Source organism: Ursus maritimus, unplaced genomic scaffold (assembly GCF_017311325.1).
Source record: "Ursus maritimus isolate PB19 unplaced genomic scaffold, ASM1731132v1 scaffold_11, whole genome shotgun sequence".
Lineage (NCBI taxonomy): Eukaryota > Metazoa > Chordata > Mammalia > Carnivora > Ursidae > Ursus > Ursus maritimus.
This window is the reverse complement of record NW_024423453.1, coordinates 30,983,645-31,010,965: the sequence shown is the minus strand read 5'-3', so window position 1 is coordinate 31,010,965 and position 27,321 is coordinate 30,983,645. Positions and strand designations below refer to the sequence as shown.

Below are 27,321 nucleotides of genomic sequence, written 5' to 3'. Positions count from 1 at the left end.
AATTAAGACATAAAACTTGGGGCGCCTGGGTGGCACAGCGGTTAAGCGTCTGCCTTCGGCTCGGGCGTGATCCCGGCATTGTGGGATCGAACCCCACATCAGGCTCCTCCGCTGGGAGCCTGCTTCTTCCTCTCCCACTCCCCCTGCTTGTGTTCCCTCTCTCGCTGTCTCTCTGTCAAATAAATAAATAAAATCTTAAAAATAAATAAATAAATAAATAAATAAATAAATAAATAAATAAATGTGCAAGAGGGTGACAATGGAGCTAAGAAACTGAATTAGCACTCACCATTTCCAGCCCTGTTTATAGAGAACAGCAAGACCAATGAAAAAGCAGTAGTGAGAAACGGGGAAAGGGGGAGCTGGAGACAGATCACAGGGCAGTGAAAAAAATGCGAATGCTCATCTCTTTATAGTTCTTTGTTCTACACAAAAACTCTGACCTTGGAACAGATTTTTGCAAATTGGGCTCAGTCCCCCAAGAAATAAGGTATGTATATTCAAAAGATAAGGTTTCAAGTTATTTTCTACTTAGAATATGCTCCTTCTAAGAAAAACAGACCTTAATTAAGACATAAAACTTGGGGCGCCTGGGTGGCACAGCGGTTAAGCGTCTGCCTTCGGCTCGGGCGTGATCCCGGCATTGTGGGATCGAACCCCACATCAGGCTCCTCCGCTGGGAGCCTGCTTCTTCCTCTCCCACTCCCCCTGCTTGTGTTCCCTCTTCCGCTGGCTGTCTCTATTTCTGTCAAATAAATAAATAAAATCTTTAAAAAAAAAAAAAGACATAAAACTTGACTGGTAAAGGGTATGAAAACCAATTTTGGGGAAGAAACTTCAGTGTATAAGATAGAGAGGTGTGTGTGTGTGTGTGTGTGTGTGTGTGTGTGTGTGCTTTAAATATTTCAAGAAATTTGAAAAACTTAAGCTTCACTGTTTCCAGGATGATTCACAGCTCTTATGGATCTGAACTGACAGAAACAAGGCAACTGAGAAGATCCTATGATGATTTTGTACCTCAGATATTACTGTAATGCTCTTCCTAGACAAGCCAAACAAGATGGTGGTGCTGAGGGCACTGAGATCAACAGTATCCAAAGATACTCACATTAGCCATAATTAGCGGAAAAACACCCAGAATTAGAGGTCATTTTGCACTGTTTTCCTACCTACCACACTCCTGTATTTATTTAATTACAGTAAAATGTTTAATTTGAGGGAGGGAAGAGTTTTTGTTTCTTTTTGTATTTATTTTTGTTCAACAGGCAGCATTAAACAAGCATGTATTTCATAGACAAAACAAATATCAGAGGCTACTGGCGAAGTCTCAGGAGTTTAGACACTATGTTAAAAGTCAATGAGAGATTTAGGGGAGGAAATCAAACAAGACCAATGGGGGGAAAAACAGTTCCCCAGCAACAAGATGAGAAAAAAAGACCTGGAGAACAGAGAAAAAGAAGATGCAGATTTGGATAAAAAAATCTGTTCAAAATGCCCAACCCCTAAAAAAAGAGACTGGCTGAGACTGACCCAAGGGAAGGGTCTTTTCCCCACTCACAGGATGAACATACGGTCTCACAGTCTATAGTAAAGGATCTGTACGCTGGGGCTATACTGACCCAGCTTCGTTATTTATATCTGGGAGCAGCCCGGCATGGAGACATCCCCAGTACAGTCAGGAAGGACCAGGAGGGTGCTGAAGCAAAGCAGCAATGGCGGCTCTACAAGGGTGAAGGAAAGCATCTCATGCCTGCTGGGAATCTTCAGTCCCACCAGGCAGAATTGTCAACAGTGGTCCTAGGGACCTGAAAAACCTGACCCTCCATCTGAAAACATGTTGCATCGACTCCAACTTTATGCAACCATCCCCAAACGATCCTTTATCCTCATCCATTAAAAAAATCTAGACATACAAATGGTGGGGGCTAAAGAGGTTGGGCTGAAGATGTACATTTTGGTATCATTAGTACACACATGGGGGGACTTAGGGACAGAATGAAGACTAAAGAGAGAAGGGGGTCCAGGGCTGGGCTCTGAGGTGCTCCTACATTTAGTAAGGGAGCCGATGAAGAGTTAGCAAAAAAGTCCATAGAAGAGCCGGGGGCCAGAGCAAAGCCAGAAGAGTGCAGCGTCAGAAAAGCCCAGATAACGTTTCACGAAGAAAGGCGTGGTGACCTATGCTGAGGGCTGCTCAAAGTATCAAGTAACATGAGGAGAAAAGTGCGGCAAGTGGATCTGGCAACAAAAAAGGTCGTTCATGTAGTTGCAAGAATCGGTTTCAGCAACATAGTGGGGAGAGAAACTAAACTGGAGTTAGAAAAGAACTAGAAGTGAAGAAGCGGAAACAGCACGGCTTTGAAACGTTTTATGATGAAGGGGAGCCGATAACTGGGGTGGCATCTGGAGGTGGATGCTGCAAGAGGGAATGTTTTGTTTTGGTTTTGAAAAGGAAAGCTCTATAAATGCTGAGACTTTTGCCTCATTTCTGCTCTATCCCCCGTGCCTGGAATAGCAGCTGACAGCCCGTGTGTGAATGCATGAATGTGAGTACACAAGAAGGTCTCTAGTCCGACAGGGGTGCTCCAAAAGAGCAGGAAAGAAGAGTAATGCAGAAAGTAGTGGGTAACTGAAGGAGCAAAGTCTCCGGTAAGGCTTCCCAGGGAAGGTCCTATCTCAACTGAGGCGCCACCTGGACAGAGAGGATGGAGGAGAACAGGTATTCCAGGTAGGATGACAGGTGCAGAGTCAAAAAAGAGCATAATACATTTGCACAACTTACAGGCCAGCGTGCCCACATTTCAGACCGTGGGGAGTTAGTGTTTGGCAGAAGAATGAATCTGGAGAGGTTACCAAGGTATGGATTACGAAGGGCCTTGTAATGGAAGCTTCTGAAGAACTGTAGGCAGTGGAGCAAAATGATTCGATTTTCATTTTAAATCATTCTATCTGCAGTGTGGAGAAGAACTGGAAGAAGGTCATCACAGAGAGAACACTGAAAAAGCCGTTACAGTAACGTAACAAAGGCCTCATGCGGCGCAGTTACAGTGGGGACGGGAAAAAGCAGACAAAGGCAAGAGAAATTCAGCAAGTGACAAACCTGGAACAAGGGATTAAGTGAAGGCAGGGGAGGCTGTGGGAAGAAGAGACTTGGAGGACGCCTTCAACAATGCAGATGAAGAAGTTATGATTTGGCCGTTTATTACCTAGTTTCCTATATCCTGCCAACATGCGAATGGCATTCCGAAGACACAAAAAGATCAAGAAAAGTAGAATGTGAAACTAAGCTAGGTGTAAAGCCTTTGCTTCTGAGCAAGAGCTTCACAAGATAAATTCATTTAATTAAGCCTTCAGTGTGTAAATACCATCACAAGAAAACTTAATGGAACAGTGGTAATAATGACTGCATTAGGAACAGTTATGAAGTACCCCCAGCCTAACACAAGAAAACCTGGCCTCGAAATGAGGGATGAGGGGAATGTTCCTTTAAATTAAATTTCCTTGTAAGGCTAACAGAATAATCTGTGAATGGTCTGTCCTTGACTCAAAAGCATTCGCTAACCAGTATTCAAGAGGGAAAATTCATTTTATAGTTGACTGGAAAATGGATGTCTACAGGAAAACTGCATAAATCCTAAATTTACGTATATGTGAAAAAACGGCCTCGCTGAATTTTTTTATTCAGCAACTATAGAACTGATTATAAAATACTCTTAGGAACTCATCTTCCATCATTTCCCTGTTTTTCTTTTTTCTTTCTTTTCTTTTTTCTTTTTAAGATTGATTTATTTACTTGAGAGAGAGAGATGCACGAGCAAGGAGAAGCAGAGGGAGAGGGAGACAGAATCTTAAGCAGACTCCCCACCCAGCGTGGAGCCTGATGCGAGGCTTGATGTCATGACCCTGAGATCATGACCTGAGCCAAAACCAAGAGCCTGAGCCACCCAGGCACCCCCATTATTTCCCTGTTTTTCAAAGATCCTAAATAAATAAATAAATAAAATGACAAGCATAAGTTACATATTTAGTAGAAATATTATATCTAGAAATGTCTAGTTTTAACTCATTTTAATACTCACAATAAAACTGATGAAAGTGTTCCATTGTTGGTATACCAGGAACAAAGTTGTAGAGATGAAACTTCAAAGCTTCACTCTTCAGCAAGCTGTAAGCCATCTCCGTAAGGTTGATTCCAACTATTGCATAAGAATACCTATGTCAGAAACATTACCAGTTATACCAGCTAGCCAAATAGCTCAGAAAATAAATGTAAAATTATGCAAGAAATTACTGAAAAATTACTTTGATGCATTACTAATACAGCATTGGTTTTATGAACAGATAAAAGATTTTTGTTCTTTTAGAGGCTGTTGATTTTCTGGATATAATCTAAGAAGTAATAATGAAGCTTTGGTCATACAAATACCAAAAACCAAAATCCTTTAAAAAATTAAAAAGTACACCCTCATTGGTTTCTAAAACACACTGGGCAATCTGACATTTTCCCCTCCATTATCAGGGTGGGTATGTATGTATGTATGTATGTATGTATTTTTAAGTTTGTACTCTTTTTTTTTTTTTTAAGATTTTATTTATTTTTTTGACAGAGAGAGACAGCCAGCGAGAGAGGGAACACAGGCAGGGGGAGTGGGAGAGGAAGAAGCAGGCTCCCAGAGGAGGAGCCTGATGTGGGGCTCGATCCCAGCACTCTGGGATCACGCCCTGAGCTGAAGGCAGAGGCCCAAAGACTGAGCCACCCAGGCGCCCCAGGGTATTTATTTTTATGATATAATATTGTTATAATGTTTTTTTAAAGGTAGGTATCATTTGAATATAAAAATAAAATAATGATGATAACATTGATAATAGGACCTCAATTGCATTTCACTTTACAATTTTCAAAGCTATTTCTCATTTTCCTATTTCTACATCAAAGCTATTTCCTATTCCTATTTTCAAATCTATTCCTCAACAAACTTTCATAAAGTTCCTTACCTCCATTTTATAGACAAACCGTATCTTGTGACAAAAATATATTGAAATAATACAAAATTGGGGTATGATCACATTTCACCTTAAAAATAATGTATCATGCAGTATCTTTTATAAACTTATTAATAAAAATAATCTCATTTTTAAAAATACCTTAAGATACTTTCAAATTCAGATAATCTAATCAACATTTTAAAATTCAAGAATTTACAGTTTCTTTGATGTATCCAGCTTACCCTAGTTTTGGATGATTTGAACGGGAAAGAATCTGGTGAGCTTCACTGGTATAATTTTCACTGAAATACCTTTAAAAAGTTGAAGAAAAATAGTAAAATTAACATATGTTATTCAAATTGACGATATCCAAAAGAAATTTAAAAAACTACTGACAGTCAAGATGATAGTCCCAGTACTGCCACAATCATCCCAATCTCCATCTCAAATCACTTCAGTGACTCGGAAAAGCTTGCAAATCAAAATCTAATTCTGAGGGATCAGGCCTATCTAGTTAGAACAGGACATGGGCCCTTTGCAATGCTTTAAAGTATTTTAAAGATAAATGATTTAACAAGAGACTTTCTACCTACCTTTAAGAAAAATCTAGAGTTCTTTTTGTTTGTTGTTACTTTAAGTTTTTTTATAAAATAGTCTGGGTGTACCTGTTGCGACATTCATCCTTTCGCCTCAGCTAACTCCTTCTATTATAACTGAAGTCTATATTGTTTAATGCCATTTTCTGTGCAAACAGAAGAAAGACAATAACCTTTCTTTTGCACTAAAAAAAGCCCTCCTTGATCAGTGGTGTAACTAAAATGCTGGCCATAAAATGGAAGTATTAGCAGGTACAACGGCGAAATATACAAAGCTACCTCTATTGGCAGGCTCATACATCCCGTTGGCTTGTACTAATGCAACTTCTCTGAGCTCTTAAAGATAGGGACTAAATCTTCTGTTCAACCTCCTGGGTCACCTCATGATCCACTGGTACTCATGCGCATATACATATATGATGACTGCCTGGGTGTTTATATGAGGATAAGACGTAGAATAAAAAGTGGATTTCCATGGCTCATTTAAATTTTAGAAGGCACAATCACTGAAACTTTCATAAAGCATAGAAATTTCTAACCAAGTCTTCCCATTTTTCTTCTATAGATTAATACCATGCACTTCAGTTTTTCTTTGCTGGCTAATTTTCAACCCATTAAAACAAGGGTTGTTAATTTAGAAGTCCATGAATGAAGCATCATTCATGAATGAGGGGTATCCATGAACCACCTTAAATTACGCGTGAATTTTTCTGTGTGTACATTTCCTGGGGAGAGAATATAGAAAACTTTCACCAGTTTCTCAAAGGGATCTGTAATTCCCCAAACAGTTTGAAAAAGTCCTGTTTTAGTGTAATGCTTTCCTTACATACACTAATTTGTCTCCTTTATCCCTAGGCTGACTCTAAGGATGCCCTTACTAAACTATTTACATTTCATTTTTTTTCATGATACTAATACAATTCAGTATTATGTTAATATTTTGATAACCAAACTATTCTTAAAATGTTCAATCTGTAACACAGAACAACTTTTAATTTCTTTGATGAACTTAGTCAACCCCTACCTCAACAGCATCTATGAAAAATGAACATCTATGCAATAAGGAAAACTATCCCTTACAATAATCTGAGAGTTCCCTCCCCCGTTCCTTCCTTCCCTCCCACCTGCTTGCCTGCCTTCCTTCCATCTCCTTCCTTGCTACCCTTTCTCCCTTCCTACGTACTTTTGGCCTTAATTACTATATTCTACTCACCTGCTTCTATTTCCTCATCTATTCAGCTTTCTTTAGCCTCTTCTGAACTCATTTTCTGTACAATAACCTTTCTTCTTCTACACCTGCCTCAACATTCATTTATCTAAAGCATCGTCACCAAACTACCAGCTATCCTTTGAAGCAACAAAATATCTCAAGGGATTAGATGACAAATGCCAAGAAAGTTAAAAAATAAATCACATAAGGGTGTTTGAACAGCCTGTCTGCTTCTTGACTCTATCTTTATTTCAATCCTGAAGATTCATAGCTCCATACACAGGACAACAAACAGAATTATAGGGGAATCAGAACTGATTTTTCATGTTTTCAACCATCTCTAGTACATCATCGGCAATCAAATAATTACTAATATATGTGAGTCTTCGTCATTTTTCAAATTAGTAGATACTAACTAAAAGTATCTGTAAATCATTTAAAGGTCTATCAGAATCCCTTGCCACAGTCTTGAATTAAATCCTACTAACTTATTTAAATTTTAAGCTACATTAAATTCTCCTCTGGCAAATGTTGAAAAATCTTGATTTCTTACGAAAAGAGCAAGAAGCAAGGTTACTCATAAAAAGAAAAGCAACACTATGGGGCGCCTGGGTGGCTCAGTCAATCGTCCAACTCTTGATTTCGGCTCAGGTCATGATATCAGGGTCATGAGACTGACCCTGTGTTGGGCTCTACCTGGAGCCATCTTAAGATTCTCTCTCCCTCTCCCTCTCTCTCTCTCTCTCAAAAAAAGAAATAAACACCAGAATACTGTCTGGTTAACAGAGGTTCAAATATCTGTGTAGTTTACAAGTACCAAGAAGAAAGATGGCCTTTAAAGGCTAAGAACAAAGAATCTATGTGTTCTGAAAAACAATAAATTTTAAAATATTTTATAATTCTTCCAAGTGGAAACAAAAACTGCATTTATTCTATTTCAATTCCAACTGGAAGTTTGTTTATCAAAGTAGAAAACCGGCATTCTCATTTTTTGTAATTATTATTTTTAAATTTTTTTAAGACTATAATAATTTTTTTGAGGGAGAGGGAGAAGGAGAAGCAGGCTCCCCACTCGGGGAGCCCAATGTGGGGCTTGATCCCAGGATCCTGGGATCATGACCTGAGCCAAAGTGGGACCCTTAACCGAGCTATCCAGGTGCCCTTGTAATTACTATTTTTGTATTGTGTTGTATCTTTGGCACATATACTTACAGGGAATCTTTAAAATCTTTATACTTATAAAATTTAGGTATTGCAGAAAACTAAATACTTTCATGACTGGAAAAAACTAGAGATATTAAAACCCTACTGTGTCTTCTATTTTCCCCCCAAATAGCTTTATCCATACAGACCTAGTTATTCTCAATATTAATAATTTAGCACAGTTTTAAGACTAATTTTTTCACAGTAACAATTATCGAAACTTTGCTAGTGGTTAGGTTTCCCATTCTAGGCATTTTATAGTATATAAATCACAATTCGAGGACAGACACTAACTTCTAATTTGCATATCCATATCTATACTAATCTTTCAATTTACTTTCTAGAATAGTTTTGGCCATCAATTCTGATTTTAATTACACATTTTGGGATTTCATATAATGTGCTCAAGCATAAATATTAAAGGAGGGAAAAAAAAAGGGAGTTCATATAGGCTCAGAAAAGGCAGGGCTTTAGATCAATTATCACAGATGGTGAAGAGAAAGTGTGAAGAGACTTTATTAGTATCAAGTTATATTTCCCAAAATGGAATTGGAGAGCCAAGAGAGAAGAGGCAAGAAGATAAAACGAGTAAGAAAAGAGTATACATGATTCCTTAAAAGCTATCGGAAAGGAGATCCGAAAGAGAAAGGAAGAAGAATCACTAAGAAAAGAAATCACACACTCACACAAAGTATGTTTCCAATGTCTTCATATTGTTGCCGGCACATTAGTAGATACTTTAAGCACTGTAGCTATTAAAATTCAGAGACAGTATGAAACAACTAGATCAATTCTTACTAGAATTTAACAACATTGGAAGTTACACGTCATTTCATTTACAAAAGAAGAAAAAGCTTATTTCACTTACACAAGATTGATTAATCCAAGTATGCCCATGCCTCTGAAGTCTGTTTTGGGATCATCACCCTGGAAACCAATGTCAGCCCACTGCTTGGAGATTCTAGCCTTCAACTTTTTCGTGGGCATTAGAAGATTCCAAAGCTGTACAAACATACTTCCATATTACAAATAATAGCGATGTTCTTAATTTACTAAGACATTTTTCTTCTCATACATGACACGTAAGTTGAATACTTTCAATTAAACAGCTTTAGTAGACAAATCATAGGGGTTCAACAAAGACTGGATTTAAAGAACTTTTCAATTACCCTAAAAAATGCAGCATACTTATTCCAATTCAAAAGACTGCTATAAAGAATAGTAGATCTGAAAAAAGTGACAAGTATATAGAAATCTAAAACAATGAGATATCTGTATTTATTAAGTTTTGTTATAACTAATAACTTTTATATATATATATATATATATATATATATATATATATATATATATATATATATATATATATATGTCTGCCAGTACTGGTAAACTGCCTCCTTAAGAAAAAAACAAAACAAAACAGTGTTAGGTACTTGGCCCTTCGCTCGAACACTACATAAATAGGCTCCACTCTAATGGTGGGTGATTAGTCTCTAAACAGAAGCAGCGAAACAGAGGGAATCATGAAGAAATAAGACTGATAGCATTTCAATCCATATGATCATTATTTTACAAATTTTCATAATTTCAAAAGAAAAAATACAGCTTGGTTTTAAGTAAATATGTTCCTTAAGACTGAGCATTTAAGAACAGCAACCAAATATTAGCAACAAACTAACCAACGCAAAACAAAGTTTAAAAAATTTAATCATTTTCTAAATTCAACACCACAAGTCATCAAACAAAACAGACTTACAAAAGTTGATTAAAATGTTTGTAAATATTTGCAGAACAGAAATACTTGCATTTTTTTCCATTTCACTACCATTTCAGGCATTGTTGAGTAAAGGACTCCTAATGAAAGGAGTATCCTGTCACCTAAAATAAAATGTGAAGACTTGTGACCTTACTTTAAGACAGGGTCAGGACTCTGGCCCTGAAGCTAATCCAATCATTAGACTGGGTTTTTATCTGGTCCCTTCTCTTTTTATTAACACATCAGCGTCTCTCCACAAGTTTGGCAAGGGGTTTGGTTATGCCAGTGATAAAGCCTCAGTGATGTGGGGAGAAACACGGTAAGACCAGTAATAGTCAATTTTAATGTGCATAAATATCAAATTTCTGGGTTCCACCCCTGGAGGTTCTGATTTCACAGGGCAAAGGTGGAACCTTAAATTCTAAGTATTAAGACACTCGTTAACTACAGTGAAGGTGGTCCTTACACTACACTTAAAGAAACACGTGCTTACTTAGCTCTTTACCCACGGAGACTGCAAAGTATGTGCAGTGGCTGAGTGATTCACTGCCAGCAACTGCCTCTTCACCTTTAAAACCGAGTCTCATAATGAAATCAACAGGATAAAAATTCCCTTGACTAAAATGCTAGGCTGTATATCTTACCCCTTCTAAAGGGAAGGTATTGTGTAGAAAAGGTCAGAAGTTAAGGGAATGATAACAACGAGGATATAAAATGGTGGCCAACCCCCAGTGAGTGCCAGGCACCATTCTAAAACTTTAAATATAATGGTTCAGTTCACACCAACAGCCCTTTGAGGTACGTATTTTCATTATCCTCATTTTACAAACTCAAGTTTTATTTTTATTTTAAAATTTGGTAAAGTGTATATTTACCCTTTCTCAGAAAAAAGGTGTTTTTTTTTAAACTTGTCTCTGTTACTTAGATATTATCAATGTCTCTTTCCACAGCATTTTTAGATATAACAAACTCCTAACTCCAAGTACAATGTGCTATGTTCTTGGACTTTAACTATTTAAAAATGAAACTGGCCCAAAAGCAAATTACTTCATCTCCTCTGGGCCTTAGAATCCTCATCCCTAAAACTAAAATGAAGGTGAAACACTAGATGATCTGGAAAGCTTACTCCGGGTTTAATAATCTCTACTTTTGGCCTCTCACTGGCCTTATGTATTTATACTTTAGAATCATAAGAAATAGGGAAATTCAAAGTAAATTTCATCACTTTCTTAATTTTTAAGTCTATGGTGGCATTATTTGGCAATTCACATTCCACAAATCCCAAAATATTTTACATGATAATATGAAAAGGGACAGTCATGTTTCTAATTTGAAAGTAAGTTAAAAAAATGCCTAACTTATATGTGACTTATATAAAAAGGGGGAAACACCTGAAATTTGTGGACTCATCAGTTGAAAAGATCCCTCTCTTAATAAGTTTATAATTTATTTCAGAATTAAAAGCATTAAAGTAAAATTTATGTGAATATATTTTAATGAGGCTTATCAGAAAATTATAAAAATAGTTAAATCTTTCACCAACATAATAAGGGGCAAAGAGACTGGATGACTGTATAAGACTCTAGAATTTGCACATGGACTTTACTAGCTCAAGTCTGATTTATTTTTCCGGTGTCCAATAACTCCAAATACAGAAAACAAAAATTTACCTTGAGAAGCAGCTTTTCATGTTGGAGGTTATCAGAATCATATGGTTTTTTTCTCACACTTTCTACATCCAAATAGAGCTGTTTATAACCGGATATCTGCAGTAAGCATGCCTTCATACAGATTTTAAAACTGAAAATGAGAAAATTATTATTTCTAAAAATCATACCTTCTTATCACAATAAAGTAATGCCTTTTTCCTAGCTTGCGGTTCATATGTCTATTTAGGAAGCATTTCCTCAATTCCTCATCTAGTGAAGTGAAAGGATTGAACTGAATGATCTCTACAATCCCTTCAGCTCCAATGTTTTTACAATGAACAGTGTGTGATCGCCACACCTCACAATAAAAGTGTGCAATAAAAGAGAATACCGTAAAAAGAGCATACCTGGCATCCTTCTCAGAGTTAATATTCTTTTCCTTCATTATATCTTCTACACATTTGTCCACTTCACTCTGGACAACAAGAGTTGCTTTCTGCAAAACCTATTTATGTGAAAGAAAGCTAAATGAGGAAAATCCCTTACAGCTGAAGCAGAACAGTTAAGTTTTGGGGTATTTAGTCAACTTCACAATGCATACATTAAAATGCAAAATGAAACCAAACTGGTTTCACGAGGGCTAAAACCACACACACATGCATGCATGCATACACACATACATAAAGAGAAGCAGCATGACGTGATGAAGGCTTCCTCAACTGAGAATCAACAGGTTCTCAAGTGATAAGTTCTTAACAAATGAGCTCCCACCATAGTGGGCATATGAAGCAGATACTTTATATAAAATTTTTAAATTACATATATGTGCACAAAAATTTTAACGCAGAAGTCAAAAAAACTTTTAAATGCAGAAGAGCAAAAAGAAGAGAACTCAAATATTCTTGTGATTATTTGCCACCACCAGAGACAGTCACTGTTAACCAATACCCTTAGTCTTTTTTCTATTCACATAAAACAGATTTCTTCCATAATATGTCCTATAAATGTCCACTGGATCCTTCTTTCAACAAACAAGCAAGTTCAGGCCTTTTTTACCCTTAAAAAGTTTAACTCTTATCCCTCTGTAAACTACCAATGAAATCCTCTCTGGAATCCCTTATAACCCCAGGCAAAATATTCTCATCATACCTGAAGTTATGCCTCTGCATCTCTTGGGTTTTTCTTCCAGAATGTTCCTTCCCAATCACTAAACATACCAATGCTGCCCGTTTTTAAGCTAGCTCACATACCAGGTCCAAGAGGCTTTCCCTGATTCTATTCAAGTGGAATTAACCTCTCCTCTCTTGAGATCCCCATAATTTATCTATAACCTTTTTATGATGTTTTCTACTTTCTAAATTACCGTTACTTTTATGTATTAAGTGGAAAATTCTTTAAGCACAGATTATATCTAGTTCATCTTTTCATATCCTGCATGTAAAAGCTAATTGACAAATAACTATTAAATGCAGATGTTTAACAGATAAAAACCTTAAGGAAAGCAACTGCTTCAGTAAAAGACACGTACAGCAATGCATATGATTTAAAAGAAGGAATAAAAGGAAGGAAACAAAAAGACTCCTCAAAGTAAATGAAAAAGTGAGAAGGAAAATGATCAAAGACTAACAGTTGGTAAGGATACACATATGGTCAACAAGGTCTAATTGGTCAAATCCTAAGGTAATATGGCTACAGGAAATGTCTTGAACCTTAAAACCCAGCGCTAATGAAAGGGTTACCTATTCCATGGATAGAACCTTTTTGCTTCCTGAAACATGAAAAACCTGGTCAAATATCACCTCCTTTTGTGAAGCCTTCCTCAGCCTTGGAGAGGAAGTGAGAGAGCACTTACTACACTGTATTTGCTTACTTTTACAGATTCGCCACCAGGCTTTGCGTCTCTTACTTACTCTTACATTATGAATGAATGAGTACCTGATTGAATGAATTTGCTCAAGGCCTACACAAACCTAAGAGACAGAGTTCAGATTAGAAATAATGTCTAGTCTCTCAGCAAATATTTTTCCTGTAGACACTACGATTTTTTAATTTATTTATTTTTCTTCTAAGATTTTATTTGAGAGAGAGCGCACGTGCAACAGAGAGATGAGCGGGGGTGGGGGGAGCAGAGGGAGAAGGAGAAACAGACTCCCTGTTGAGCAGGGAGCCTGACCTGGGGCTCGATCCCAGTACCCTGGGGATCACGACCTGAGCCAAAGGCAGACGCTTCACCAACTGAGCCACCCAGGCACCCCAACTTTGTTCTTTTAATAGATTACTTGGGCTATACTAGGTACCTTACATTTCTGTATAAACTTTAGAATGATCTTGTCACTTTCTTCAAAAATAGCTTGCTGGGATTTTGACTGGAATTGGCACTGAATCCATAGGTCAATTTGGGAATTAACATCTTAACAATACTGAGTCTTCCAATTGATGACTACCCTGTATCTTTCTACTTTTAACTTTTCTTAGGAAAAGGAGTTTTAGTGTAGAAGTCTTTTTTTTTTAATAGAAACATTTTTTTTTTTTAGATTTTTTTTAAATTTATTTATTCGACAGAGATAGAGACAGCCAGCGAGAGAGGGAACACAAGCAGGGGGAGTGGGAGAGGAAGAAGCAGGCTCATAGCAGAAGAGCCTGATGTGGGGCTCGATCCCAGAACGCCGGGATCACGCCCTGAGCCGAAGGCAGACGCCCAACCGCTGTGCCACCCAGGCGCCCCTAGTGTAGAAGTCTTGTGTAGCTTTCATTAATCATTGAATATTTTATGTTTCTGAATGCTACTATAAGTGGTATTGTTCTTTAATGTTGTTTTCTAAAAGTTTGTTGCTAACTTATAGAAGCACACTGTGTCCTGAGACATTGCTGAATTCATATATTAATAATGCTAGTAGCTTTTGTAGACTTCTTAAGGTTCTCTGCACTCACAAACTGTGTCATCTGTTAACAAACAGTTCTCCTTCTTTCTTTTCAATCTTTATATTTTAGATTTCCTTAGTGGACTCCCCAGGACCTCCAACACAGTGCTGGAAAAAAAAATCAGACAGCAACAACCTTTGCCTTGTTCCCAATTCAGTGTGGGAGCATTCAATATTTCAGTATTATATATCATGGTAGCTGCATGTTTTTCACCTATGGTCTTTATTAGGATGAAGTTCCTTCCATTCCTAGTTGAGTTTTTAATCATGAATGGGTATTGAGTTCTGTCAAAATAGTTTTTCAGTATCGATTGAAATGATCTTATTTTTCTCATTTACTTTGTTTTTGGTTTTTTTTATAATCATATTTTTTTTATTATGTTAGTCACCATACAGTACATCCCTGGTTTTTGATGTAAAGTTCGATGATTCGATAGTTGCGTATAACACCCAGTGCACCATGCAACACATGCCCTTCTTACTACCCATCACCAGCCTATCCCATTCCCCCACCCTCCTCCCCTCTGAAGCCCTCAGTTTGTTTCTCAGAGTCCTGTGGTGAGTTACATTCATTGACTTTGAAAACTCAATCGTGATGTATTATCCTTCTTATAGATTACTGGGATCAATTTGCTAATGAAGAACTTTTGCATCTGTGTTCATGAAGGATACGGATTTATAATTTTCATTTATTATACTGTCCTTGTCTGGTTTTAGTATCAGGGTTATACTGGCTTCATAAAATGTGGTTTTTTTCTACTTGATTTTCTAGGAATTTATGTAATAGTGGCATTATTTCTTCTTAATGTTTAATAAGAGTTCACTAGGTAAAGGAGGGCTTTTGGTGCACAATTTTTTAATTACAAATTCCATTTATTAGGTATATGGCTATTTATATTTTTGAATTTCATTCTGTGTTTTGATAAATTATATTTTTCAAGGACTTTGTCCCTTTCATCTAGGCTAAAGAATTTACTGGCATAAAATTATTCATAGTATCCCCTAATATGTTTAATGATTGTAGTCTGACAGTTCCTCTATCATTCCTGATATTGGTAATTTGGGTTTTCTTTTTCCTGATCAGTGTTGCTAGGAGGTTATTAATATCACTAAGAATCAAATCTTTTCAAAGAATCAATTTTTGAGTTTGTTATTTCCTATTTTTGTCTATTTACTATTTTGCTAATTTATCTTCTTTCTATTATATCCTTTATTTATTTTAGGTTTAATTTGCTCTCTTCTGGTTTAAAGTGTAAGCACAGATCATTGATTTGAGGCCTTAAAAACCACTCGGTTCAATTTTTTTTTTTTAATTTCCCTTGTGAGTTCTTTTCTGATTCATGAGTTAAATTTTTAATTTCTAGATATTTGGGGATTTTCTAGATGTCACAGTTTTCTTATTTCTAAGTTAGTACTGTGGGGGACAGAAAACATACTCTGTATAAGTTCAAGCCTTTGAAATTTATTAAGACTTATTTAAAGACCCATATATTGTCGTACCCAAATGAATGTTCCACGCGTACTTCAGAATGTGTGTATTGCATTCGTTGGGGGTAGCATTCTATAAATGTCATTTAGGTCAAGACAAAGTATTGTTTGTAAAAATACTGTAAAAGTATTGTTCAAATGGTATACATCCCTTCTGATTTTTTTGCTCTTTTTGTACTGTCAATTATCGAGAGAAGTGTATTAAAATTTTCAACTACAACTGTGGATTCGTATATTTCTCTCTTTAGTTGAGTCAATTTTTGCTTCAAGTATTTGGCAGCTTTGTTAATAAATGCATATACTTTTAATATTATTATGTTTTCTTGATAAATAAACCCTTTTATCATTAAAAAAAATTCAGTCACTGGTAATATTCCAAGTTTATGTTTTCTGAAACAAAGACACAATAGCTTTTTTATGCTTAATTATTCACATGGTATATCCTTTTGCTTTCTATTTGTTTGTATCTTTATGTTTACAGTATATTTCTTGAAACAACATTCAGTTAATTGGGTCTTACTTTTTTATCCATCTGTCAATCTCTGGCTTATTCTCTAACTTTTTGGTAGGTCTTTGCTTCCTCATCAAAAATAAAATAGCAGCCTGGATGGAGGATAAATATAAACCATTACAACATTTTCTAAGTTAATTTTGAAGGTATATTCAATCCTGGAATATATAGTACTTAGAGAATTTCTGAAGTCAGCAATTTTAAAGCTTTCTTTTTTAACCTCAAACCATGTACGCACTGAAAGACTATTTTCCCAATGTCATTTACTTTTTACTAAAGAAAAAGTGGGTGATAATAAATAAGAGAACAACAAATATGAATCACTTATCCTATACTTTGTAAAAAAATTTTATATGCTTATGAATATTATTTTATTATAAAATAACATTTGATGAACATAAAAATAAAAGTCTTTTTCATTACATCTACCTTGAAAGTAGGTTACAAATTACATGATTAACACATATTTACAGGCAGCAAATGTCAACAGTGAGTTTTACTACGCAAGCAAATTTGGGGAGATTATCTATACAGAGTACTAACATTTCATTTGTGAACCACAACACCTACGTAGTTATATACTTAAAGGTTAGGTACTTAGAATCTAGCTTTTCCAAATTAAAGACAAAAAATATGCATATGTACATCACTATACCATATCATTGACTCACAGACAACTAAATTGATTCCATAAAACTAATTTATTATTCAACAGCTAGAATGTTATTATCATTTAAAAGCTAAGACAACAGCTGCAATTGAAAAGCACAGCCAGTCAAAAACACTATTAGATTGACAAAGTGTTTTTTCCCTCCATGGCAAATTTTTCAAATAGCTGTATATGCATTAGTACAGTGGAGCTTTGCAACATTACCATACATTGCACGACAGCCAGACTTGTCAGCACAATACTGAATTAGACTGCTCAAATTCTAATAAGGTTTTCGTTTTCATTTATAAATCCTAAAGTTTAGTAACCCTTAATATATAATTATTAAGTAGTCCTTAGCCTAAAATACAAGCAAATGAAACTCAATTTTTAACAATCAAAGAATTTCCACTATGAAATAGTTCACAACCCAGTAGGACCATACTATCACTGCTTTAGGGAATTGGCCTTAATAGATTAAAGTCACTTATTCACAGCAATTATCAGTAATGTGAAGTATTTAAATACCTAAGAAGTGTTCATGAATATTTTAAACTTTTAAAAATCTTGTAGTATATATTGGTTTAATCCCATTATCATTAATATTACTAACAACTACTATTTGTTGCATACCTATCATGTACTAGGCATTGTCTTAGACTGCTTTCATATTAGTATCTGTAATCTTAAAACATTCACGTGGATATTAGCACCTCCTTTTATGATGAGAAAATAAGTAACTTGCCCAAAAGTCAAACTACTAGCAAGTGATAAAATCAGGACTTAAACCCAGACTTTTCTCACATCGATAAAAAAGTAGATCAGGGTTAATAGAAGTATCACGAAATCCGAATTTGATTTTACTCTACAAAGTAAATGGAAATATACAAGGAGATGCAATACATTACCAGAAATGGTATTTTTAAATTGATGAGGCTTCCACCATTTGTTTATTGACAAGTTTACCTTAGATCTAAAACTTCAAGAAAAAAAGCTTCTGTGATTTAATTCAGTAAGGAACTACCTATTGGTTGACTATCCTTTTTTTTCAGTAAGCCTTACATAACACTATTAGCAACCTATACTTTTTAATAATAACATTTTTGGGTTTTTTGTTTGTTTTTAAAGATTTTATTTATTTATTTGTCATAGAAAGACACAGACCACAAGCAGGGGGAGTGGCAGGCAGAGGGAGAAGCAGGCTCCCTCTTGAGCAAGGAGCCCGAAGCGGGACTCAATCCCAGGACCCTGGAATCATGACCTGGGCCAAAGGCAGGCGCTTAAAAGACTGAGCCACCCAGGCATCCCAATAAAATTGTTAACAATTTTAATGTTTACTTTTCAAGTGGGCTTTTCATAGTCAGTAAATCAGATAAAAAAGAATAAACACTGTGTTTTTCCTTAACTCATTACCACGACCTTAAAGTCCCCAATAAAGTTTATCTATACCTTCTCTAAATGCATATTCATAATTACATTCAACACTACTCTTCTTTTGTGTATTCCAAAGACCCGGAGGAGTGTTGAACATGTGGTACCATTCAAATCTTTGGTCAAGGATTTGACCAAGGCACTAGAGTTCTCAAAAAGCAACATCTTATGTATGGTCCCACTTAAGTTTGGCATAATTATACCACACACAAAATCCTATTAGTAAAATCCGTGACCAAGACTGTTGTCACATCAGTTGTAGTAACAACAGTTACACACACAGCTGTGACAATGAGCTGCTAGTTTCAGAACTTCTCTAGAGGTTCTTCCACAATGATATTGTTACTTTGTGATATTGCATCCTAAGTTTCATATATGGAAGGAACTATATGGGTAGATAAATTTTTAGAACCAGCAACTTGTGAACTTTTTAGATCTCTACATTCTTATTACAAAAAAGAACAAGAATATTAATCACTCTCTAGGATTCTGAACAAATGAGTAGGACTCCAGACTCCTGTTCCCCAATATATATTCATGTAGATGAGTTATTCTTACCTTGACCATTCATAAAAAAAGACCGTAACTAAATCAATAAGGCACTTATTTTATAGGTCACTCCCCAGAACATAACTGATATGCTTGCAACATTCAACAATATCCATTTTCTTTCTGGCATGAATTAGTAACTCGTGTCTGTATCACTAGACAATAGCACATCAACAGTTTTTGATTCTAATTTTTATCCATGTCGTAGATCATGACCAAGTACAAACATACCTATAGATATTTACAATACAAATAGATGCACACACAGATAACTAAAATTAAAATTTTATAAAACAATATTTAACCTTTTTACAACCAGTGTTTTCTGATTATTTTCTGTTTCATTTCTTTTGTTTTGTTTAATGCTGGCTGTGATCTACTATGGGATTTTAAACAATGATCTAGACGACCCATACTCCACCTTTGCCATACCAAATATCTATATATATATATTATATATAATCTCTCTCTCTCTCTCTCTCTCTCTATATATATATATATATATATAAAACTGTGAACTACTATTGAGAAGTACAGCATGTCACAGATTGAATCACTGGTCCCAATTTTTCACTCCCCTATAATTAAATTATATAGTCACATGCTTACCATGGCTTCGTAGTGGGCACAGTGCATTTCTCTATTCCTTGACTTGGGTTGGCTACGTAACTTACTTTAGCCAAAGGGATATTAATGGACATGACAGGAGGAAACTTAAAAAATATGTCTGTGTGGTTGGACATTCAATGATCTATTGTGAAAACATTCTCCAAGTACCCACTATATTTTCAACCTGGGTTCCACAATGACACAATTGGAACAGTCCTGAACTTGGGACCAACTTGAAGAAGAACCTCTCGAGGTGGCCCACAGATCATGGGCAAGAAATAAACAACATAGTGTAATATATGCCCCAGGGATTTTTAAGTTTGTTACACAGCAAAGGCTAACTAAGAAATAGCATGAGGTATGACTTATTTAGGATCAAAAGGCATGTGATTCAGGGTTGTTTTTTTTTTTATCACTATCCAAAATTGTTTTTCTCTCGTATAAGAATCTATCCGAAGGACACAGTTTATGAGGTTTTTCCCCTAAGAATCTGCTTTCCCAAAGGCTATCAAGTTTTGAGGCAAAATAAAGAAACAAAACCTCAGATAAGGACAAATTATTCAAATACCTTTTTTGTGCACAAGTAGCACACTCGCACACACACACACACGCACACACAGAAAACGTTTCAAAAATTAATATTTTTAAAGTGGGAAATTTCATGTTAATACTCTTTACAGCAAAGACTCTTCTAGTAGAACATTAAAAATAATGAATTCTAAAACTGAGGTATTCTTTTAAAGAAAAAGTATCTCCAGGTTAAGTTTTCTAGAACTACCCCCTTGATATAATCCTACCTTATTCTTGGAGTATGTCAAGGAATTTTCTGAAATAAAGGAAAAAAGAAAAAAGATTGTTACCACTTAAATGCTGTTTGGAAATTACTCCATAAACTGTATAAATATCAAGACAATAATAAGTTAATAGTTCTAGAAGATATAATTTCTACATGTATAACACAGCAAACATTTTTAAATGTTATCCTCACAGTACAGAGCACTAGATATGATTCCAAGATTCTCAACCCGATGTAACACACCAGAGCCAAAGAGGTGAGACCATCCTAATTTCCCCAGGGTCATGTTTCTGTGCAAACCCCCAAGTGTCTACTAACCACTGCAAATTCATTCATGGCTGCCTCACAACAGCTTAGGTCCCAGAAACCCACCTAAAGAACATACAAGTAAAGTGCTCTCTACTACATTTTCTTCATTTTTTGGCCTTATGGAGTAAGCATTTAGATTTGAGGAGCCAGTGACTGAATCATACAACAACAAAGGGGGTAAATTGTAGAGACTTAGATTATTTGGCCAACTATCTTCTAACCAGACAAACAGAAAAGCAGCTTCCCCATTCTTGCCTTCTGTTTCAAGAATGACTAGAATATTTTTACTAGACTATTTAAACACTTTTTTTCTGGCACATTTTCTGGCACACTGAGAATAAAGTCTCTTTATTCTCAGCAATTTGAAAAACTCAAGAAAAATGGTTTTGCCACAAATTTATGCCTTAATATGTTCTTCCCCCATAGTACAAAACATAAGCCATTACTGCTAAGATTTCTTATCAAGAGGTATTTTGTTCTTAGAGCAGCCAAAAGGGCAAATCAAAAGAGCAGGCAGTAATTGAAGTCAGCCACAAAGTTGTGAAAAAAACTATGGAAGTAATTAAACTTCAATCATCCAGCTGCCCTGAGGCTTACTCCCTCCTTATATCTCTCATTCTTCCCCTGTTGCCTTGGATACCCACACCCACTCCCCAGATCTCACAGGGGTGGATTCCTTAGTTGAAGTACACTTGTTCAACACAGAAGAGGATTTAGTTAAGTCATGATTTTCCATTTAACACAGTGAACATGAACTGTAGCCAATCCCGGGTCTTCCTTATTCTGGTCAAAGTATAATCACCTCAACCACATTTCTCTCTCCTCTGTGTTCTAATTTAAAGCAATATTTTCAATTAAGCATTGAAAGCTGATGAATTTTAGAAGGTAAACAGAACACCACTGTTCAACAGAAATATAATGCAAGCCAAAATGTGAGCCATGTGTGTACTTTAAAATGCTCTAGTAGCCACATTAGAATAAAACACATAAAATTTATATATTTTAACCCAATACATCAAAAATATCATTTCAACATATAATGTATATAAACAACTATTAATGAGGCATTTCTATATTCCTTTTTCATATAAAGTCTTTGAAACTGAGGGTACATTTTATATTTCTACACATCTCAATTGAGACCAATCACATTTCAAGAGCTCAATAGCCACATGTGGCTACTGGCTACAACACCGGACAGTGCAGACTCTGAGTATAATAATCTTTACCAGGGATCACTAGATACCTATTACCGTCCTTTCACGAATTATATAAGAGATTAAAAAACTGATGAAAAGGTGCTGAATATAAAAACTGATCTAGATTCAGACACTCTTCCCCATCATTTAAGTGAAAGTTTCAAAGGACAGAGAAATAGAGATTTTTCTCTGGAAAACAGGTTGCAACTATAATCTAAGGTACAAGTGATGAATTTTAGGAGCCGGAGAAGATCATTCTTTGCACAGACGTGGGTGGAACTAAATTATAATGATTCTTTTTCTACAAAATCATAGTTTTAGAGCTGGGATCATTCAAAGCTAGATTTCAAAGATTAAAAAACTAAATTTAAGTTTCTTGATCAGGATACACAATGAGTGCATCTGTCACTATCAATACCGAGAAAAAAATATTCAGAGTTAAAATTGATGTATTCTTTTTCAAATAACATTACCTATCCTGTGTGTCCTTTGTGCACCTACATAGGTATCAAAAATTCGCTGCAATTCACATTTTCCAGTCATCTGTCGTAAAAGCCATTTCATCCAAAATCGAAAAAAGTGCCCATAGAAGAACTCCCACAAAGAAATAAACATTTTTTTTTCCTGGAGAAGGAAATATGACAGATTTAATGACCTTAAATTAGATTTAAAAATGGAAAAAAATAGTTATTTCAACTTATCAAATCCCAAATTATATCTATCATGTTATTCCCTGAGTCTACTTTGTAGTAGTATTTAGGCATGTAAGAAAACAAGGACATATGTAATAAATACAATTTAGATCAGTTAAATATAGGATGGTCAAATGGTCAATTTGTCACTTTTTAGGAATTAACTGTAAAAATCAAACTACTTACTTAGATTCAACTTCTCAGTTCCCTATGTTCTCATCTTTGAGAATGAGGTTCAACAGTTTACAAACAAATGGGACCCAACTGAGCAACAATTAAATCAAATATGCCATACATTTGAATGGTTCCTATAATGAAGAGCTTCTTTAACCCTTATGTATAATGCCAGTTACATCTGCCCCACAGTCAGGAGATATCAGCAAATAAAAACACAACATATGGCTTACAAATTGAAGTATATAAGTTGAACACAGAGTAGATCACACTCTGGCTAATATTAATTGTTGATTTTCCATTCAGAGGTGAAGGGCAGAAATACTAAGAATAGTAATAAACTACGCCCTCGACAAAACTTAATCTTCATGCCGTTAGAAAAATCTTGAACTCCTAAATGAAGCGGGGTGGGGGGAATATAAGTGAGAAGTTACTTTAAAATAAAATGCTTTCTCTCCTTTCTGCCTTCAGCGTTCCCATAGAGACATCATCTCTGGACTACGGCCTGAGGGACTGTCAAATTTGAAATCCCCGCAGGTCAGTGCAGAAGCAACGCCCATCCTCAGATATCGGCAGCACTGCGACTTTAACATGAATCATCTAGTCCGCGCTCAATAGGACAAAAGAAACAAGAACTGCCAAGCGCAGGGAACGCAAGCCTCGCGGCGCCTGAGCTCCCCAGCCCTCGGGGAGTCGATGCGCCGAGCCCCCCTTCCGGAGCCTGACCGAGCCCAGGTCGCGCGCGGCCCGAGTGGGAAAGTACGGCTCGCACAAAGCCCCGCCGGCCGGGACACCCCACGGCTTTCCTTAGGACACCGAGGGGCTCAACCATCCCGCGCGCCCTCAGCGCAGCCGCACCAAAGCAGCACCGGGCGAGACGAAAAGAAACAGCAGCCACCTCACAGGAGCGGAAGAACTAGGGGGAAGCTGGAGCTGCCTCGGTTTCCCCAACTGCGAACAGCCGGCAACGGAAACGACGCTACCCGCGGATCACTCCCTGCAAGCACCGCGACCCGGAAGTCGGGGAGGGAGGCCGCGGGAACGCCTTCCCTGGGACACTGCCCGCCCCCGCCCCGCCCCGCCCCTCCTGCCCCTCCCACCACTCCGATTGGCCCGAGATCCACCAATTGCGAACACCAGAAGGAGGTAGCGCTGAGCTGCTGGCGCGCGTGCTCGGGTTCTAGGAACGCCCAACGGTTTCCCTGGCAACGGCTACCTGGGTGCACGCCCAGCGCTAAAGGTTGGTCTTTCAGAAGTGCCGCTGTGGACCTATTTCTCGCCTTATACCTCAGGTCGTTTGCGCTGATTGAAACTGTGTACTGCTCCTAAACTCCAAGAACTCACGGAAGAAACAGCCTACCTTTGGTAAGTTTCATAGCACCAAGGTTGCAAAAGCACTTTCACCTACATTTAATCTTAATTCCGCGAAGTAATTATTAACGGTCCTACTTTATGGATGAGCAAACGGGATTTACGTTTAATGACTTGCCCATGGCTAATACATGGCAAAAAAAAGGAGAGTTCTATATGTTGAGTCAAGAAGTTGAGACTTTGCCTTAAACCCAGGAATATCTGGAGGAAGAGCATTCCAGGCACTAGGACGGCAAATGCAAAGGCCTCGAATCAGGAGCATGCTTCATAAATGGGAGAAAGAGCAGCAAGGCCAGCGTGGTTGGAGGAGAAAGAACAAGGGGGGAGTAGAATGTAAGTACAAAGGACAACGTCCATTGAGAAATGACTTACCCCTACCCACCCACAACTCCCAATCCCTTAGCCCCCTTTCTCAAAAGCAAGCAGTATTAGTTTCTTGTTTATACCTCCAGGAATATTTTATGCAAGTGTGTATTTGCATAATCTCTGCATCCCCTTGCTAACACACAATGAAGCAGCAATACACACTTTTCCACACTTCAACATTTTTTAAAAAGGTGCTAATTGTAAAACATTAGACCTGTGAAGCCTCATAGAAGCAACCAACAATCAACTTGGTGATTAAAACTGGACTGTATAACTATGTACTATAATATTAATCATAGAATCTCAGATCTTGAAGGGAACCTAAAGATCATCTCATTGAATTTTTTTTTATTGTACATGAAAAGACTCAGAAAGGCAAAGTACACAGCCAATTTGGCAAATTAAGAAGTAGAAACAAACTTCTATTTCAAGGGTCTTTCAATTATTACAAAAGATCTTTATATAGTTGAAAGTGAGATAATCCTGTAGTACAATTATATGGTCCCATTACATTTTAAATTTGCTATGCTGAGAGTAGGAAGTATAAAGAGAAACTCTGTCCTTGTCTCCATGCTGCCTGTTGGCCCACTTCTATCCATGTTTTTCTCCGAGAGAAAGTAATGTTAACCTGTTTGGTCAGAACCTGAAAAGTTGATAGAACTGCATTTATTGGAAGCAAAGTCACTGTACATTAAAATGTCATGTGCATATGTTTGCCTCTTCTATTTTCCACTAATTCGTTTGCATGTAACTGGCAGATATATTAAGCCTGTCTTGTCTCTCAGGGAAGATTGTCCTCTCTTTCTGTCTTGTTCTCTTTGGTTTTCTTCTTCCATGTGGCTGACTAAATGGTGGTTAACTCGGGATTAGAATTCCGGCTTCAAGGAGAAGGTAAGAACTACTTAGGTCTCTGAACTAATCTGTTGCTTCTACCTGACCCTATCAAATCACATAATGTGGAAAACAAAGGCTATAGTGTGTTGGTTATATTTTTGAGTAGGACTAAGGAATCCCAATTTTCTTAAATTCTCAGACTAAACAAGGAAGCACTGTTGATTTTAGAAATTGCTTAATGGAAAGCTTGTTTGGCATGACTGCTAATCAACAGCTCGTTGCAGTGTTCAGCGTTTGATGCATAGAGGAATCAAATTAAATATCAATGTCCCCTTTTGGAGTGTGTGAGGTCCAAAATGCAGCAAATTTATAGTGAGAAGGAAAATTGTATACTCCTTTCACTAAGAGTGAAATGAATTATCTCTGTGGAAGCATTAAAAATATTAAACAAAAAAATATTAAGGACAGTGGCAACCCTGATTGGTTGAATGATGATTTGTGCTATATTTCCTTAAAACTATTTTAAATGCTCTATTAGACACTGTAATTAGGGGGACCACCTCATATGTATGTGATTACCCATATGATTCTTTTAGTGGGAGAACAGGAAATATACAGAATGCCAAAGCAGATTGTTTCTCATAGCTACCTTTACTGAGCTTTTTTTTTTTAAGATTTTTAAAATTTATTCATTTGAGAGAGAGAGCACGCACGCGAGCACAAGTAGGGGGAGGAGCAGAGGGAGAGGGAGAAGCAGACTCCCCACTGAGCTGCAAGCCTGATGTGGGGCTTGATCCCAGGACCTGGAGATCATGATCTGAGCCAAAGGTGACACTTAACCATCTGAGCCACCCAGGGACCCCAACCAGTACTGAGCTTTACTGATGAAAAGAAAGTTTAAACTATTCAGAATTAAGCCAATTGCCTGGGGAGAAAATGGTAACCAGAACAAAGGAAATAAACATTGAATCAGGTTAAATGATTTATATGATTGTTTAAAAAGGAAGGGAGGGTGAGAGGTAGGGGAGAAGCAGGAAATGGGACGACCCAAGAGGGGTTTGGAGGCACATTTGGTGGCAATAGTTGAGAGGTGGGACACCTGCTCCAGCTCCTACCTCTACTTCCCCTAAGCTAACCTATCAGACCAGTTCCAATTATCCCAGCCTGGGAGAGTTTAAAGCCAATGATGCTAAAGGGAAAGAGGGAAATAAAGAGTGTTTAGCACAGGGTGGTGATTTTAATTCATCCACTAAGGTTGTGGGAGAAAAGGACAATTAACTTGAGGGTCAAGAAATCTTCATTTGACCCCTGGTAGGAGGTCCAAGATTGTTTGATAAAGTTAATGTTGAGGGGCAGAAGGTAATGGACTACTTTTTGGGGGATTATTGAATGATGATGCAAAATGTAGCATAATACCAGCAAGGGAATGGAAAGACAATATTAAGGTATGAATATTAAAGTTTGGAGCACATGAAAGTGTTAGAGTAGGTAGGACCAGAATCACCATGAAGCTGAAGATGAAGAAATAAGAAAAAAAGACCTGAGAATTGCCCAAACCTTCCTTTGTAGTAAATATCAGACAGTGTCAGATTCTGGAAGGACAAGGAGACTCTCACCTTTCATTAAGGAAAACAATGGGAGCAGAGGAAGTAATCTCCACTAATGCTTTGTATTAATCCTTTGTGGCCCAGGACAAAAAGGAAGAAGGCTCTTGAAAATTATATGTTCACTATTATGGTTTAAACAAGGTAGTTTCCATGATTTCAACAAGTGTCTGTTGTGCGAGGCATTTTAAAAACTGTAAGAGGTTCAATATGCCAACTGGGACCGGGATTTTATATGATCATTTCAGCTAATGCTGTCTTCTTGGTCCTACTCTCAGAAGTCAAGCACAATTTTCTTGTACATGAGACGGAATGTAATGTATGTTCATGGTCCTTGCCCAAGATATTGACCTCTCCAACTCACTGCCACAATTGGTGAGATTGAGTTTAGACATGATAACCATCAAAATTAATTCATTGT

At 36.9% G+C, this 27,321-nt stretch overlaps 1 protein-coding gene across 3 annotated transcripts in view; it reads right to left on the bottom strand.

The window, feature by feature from the left end:
• ELMOD2 (ELMO domain containing 2) overlaps window positions 1-23,766 on the bottom strand; it is a 32,679-nt gene extending 8,913 nt beyond the window's left edge. Inside the window, exons 1-8 of one of the 3 annotated variants that reach the window (XM_040626329.1) lie at window positions 23,624-23,766; window positions 22,333-22,483; window positions 20,353-20,381; window positions 11,805-11,902; window positions 11,419-11,548; window positions 8,861-8,994; window positions 5,226-5,294; window positions 4,077-4,210 (exon numbers count right to left, since the gene is read on the bottom strand). In XM_040626329.1, the coding sequence (XP_040482263.1) occupies window positions 4,077-4,210; window positions 5,226-5,294; window positions 8,861-8,994; window positions 11,419-11,548; window positions 11,805-11,902; window positions 20,353-20,381; window positions 22,333-22,474 (736 nt within the window). In that variant the 5' untranslated portion in view covers window positions 22,475-22,483; window positions 23,624-23,766. The other 2 variants (XM_040626330.1, XM_040626331.1) reach the window with 2 other exon arrangements.
• Window positions 23,767-27,321: the final 3,555 nt, after the last annotated feature.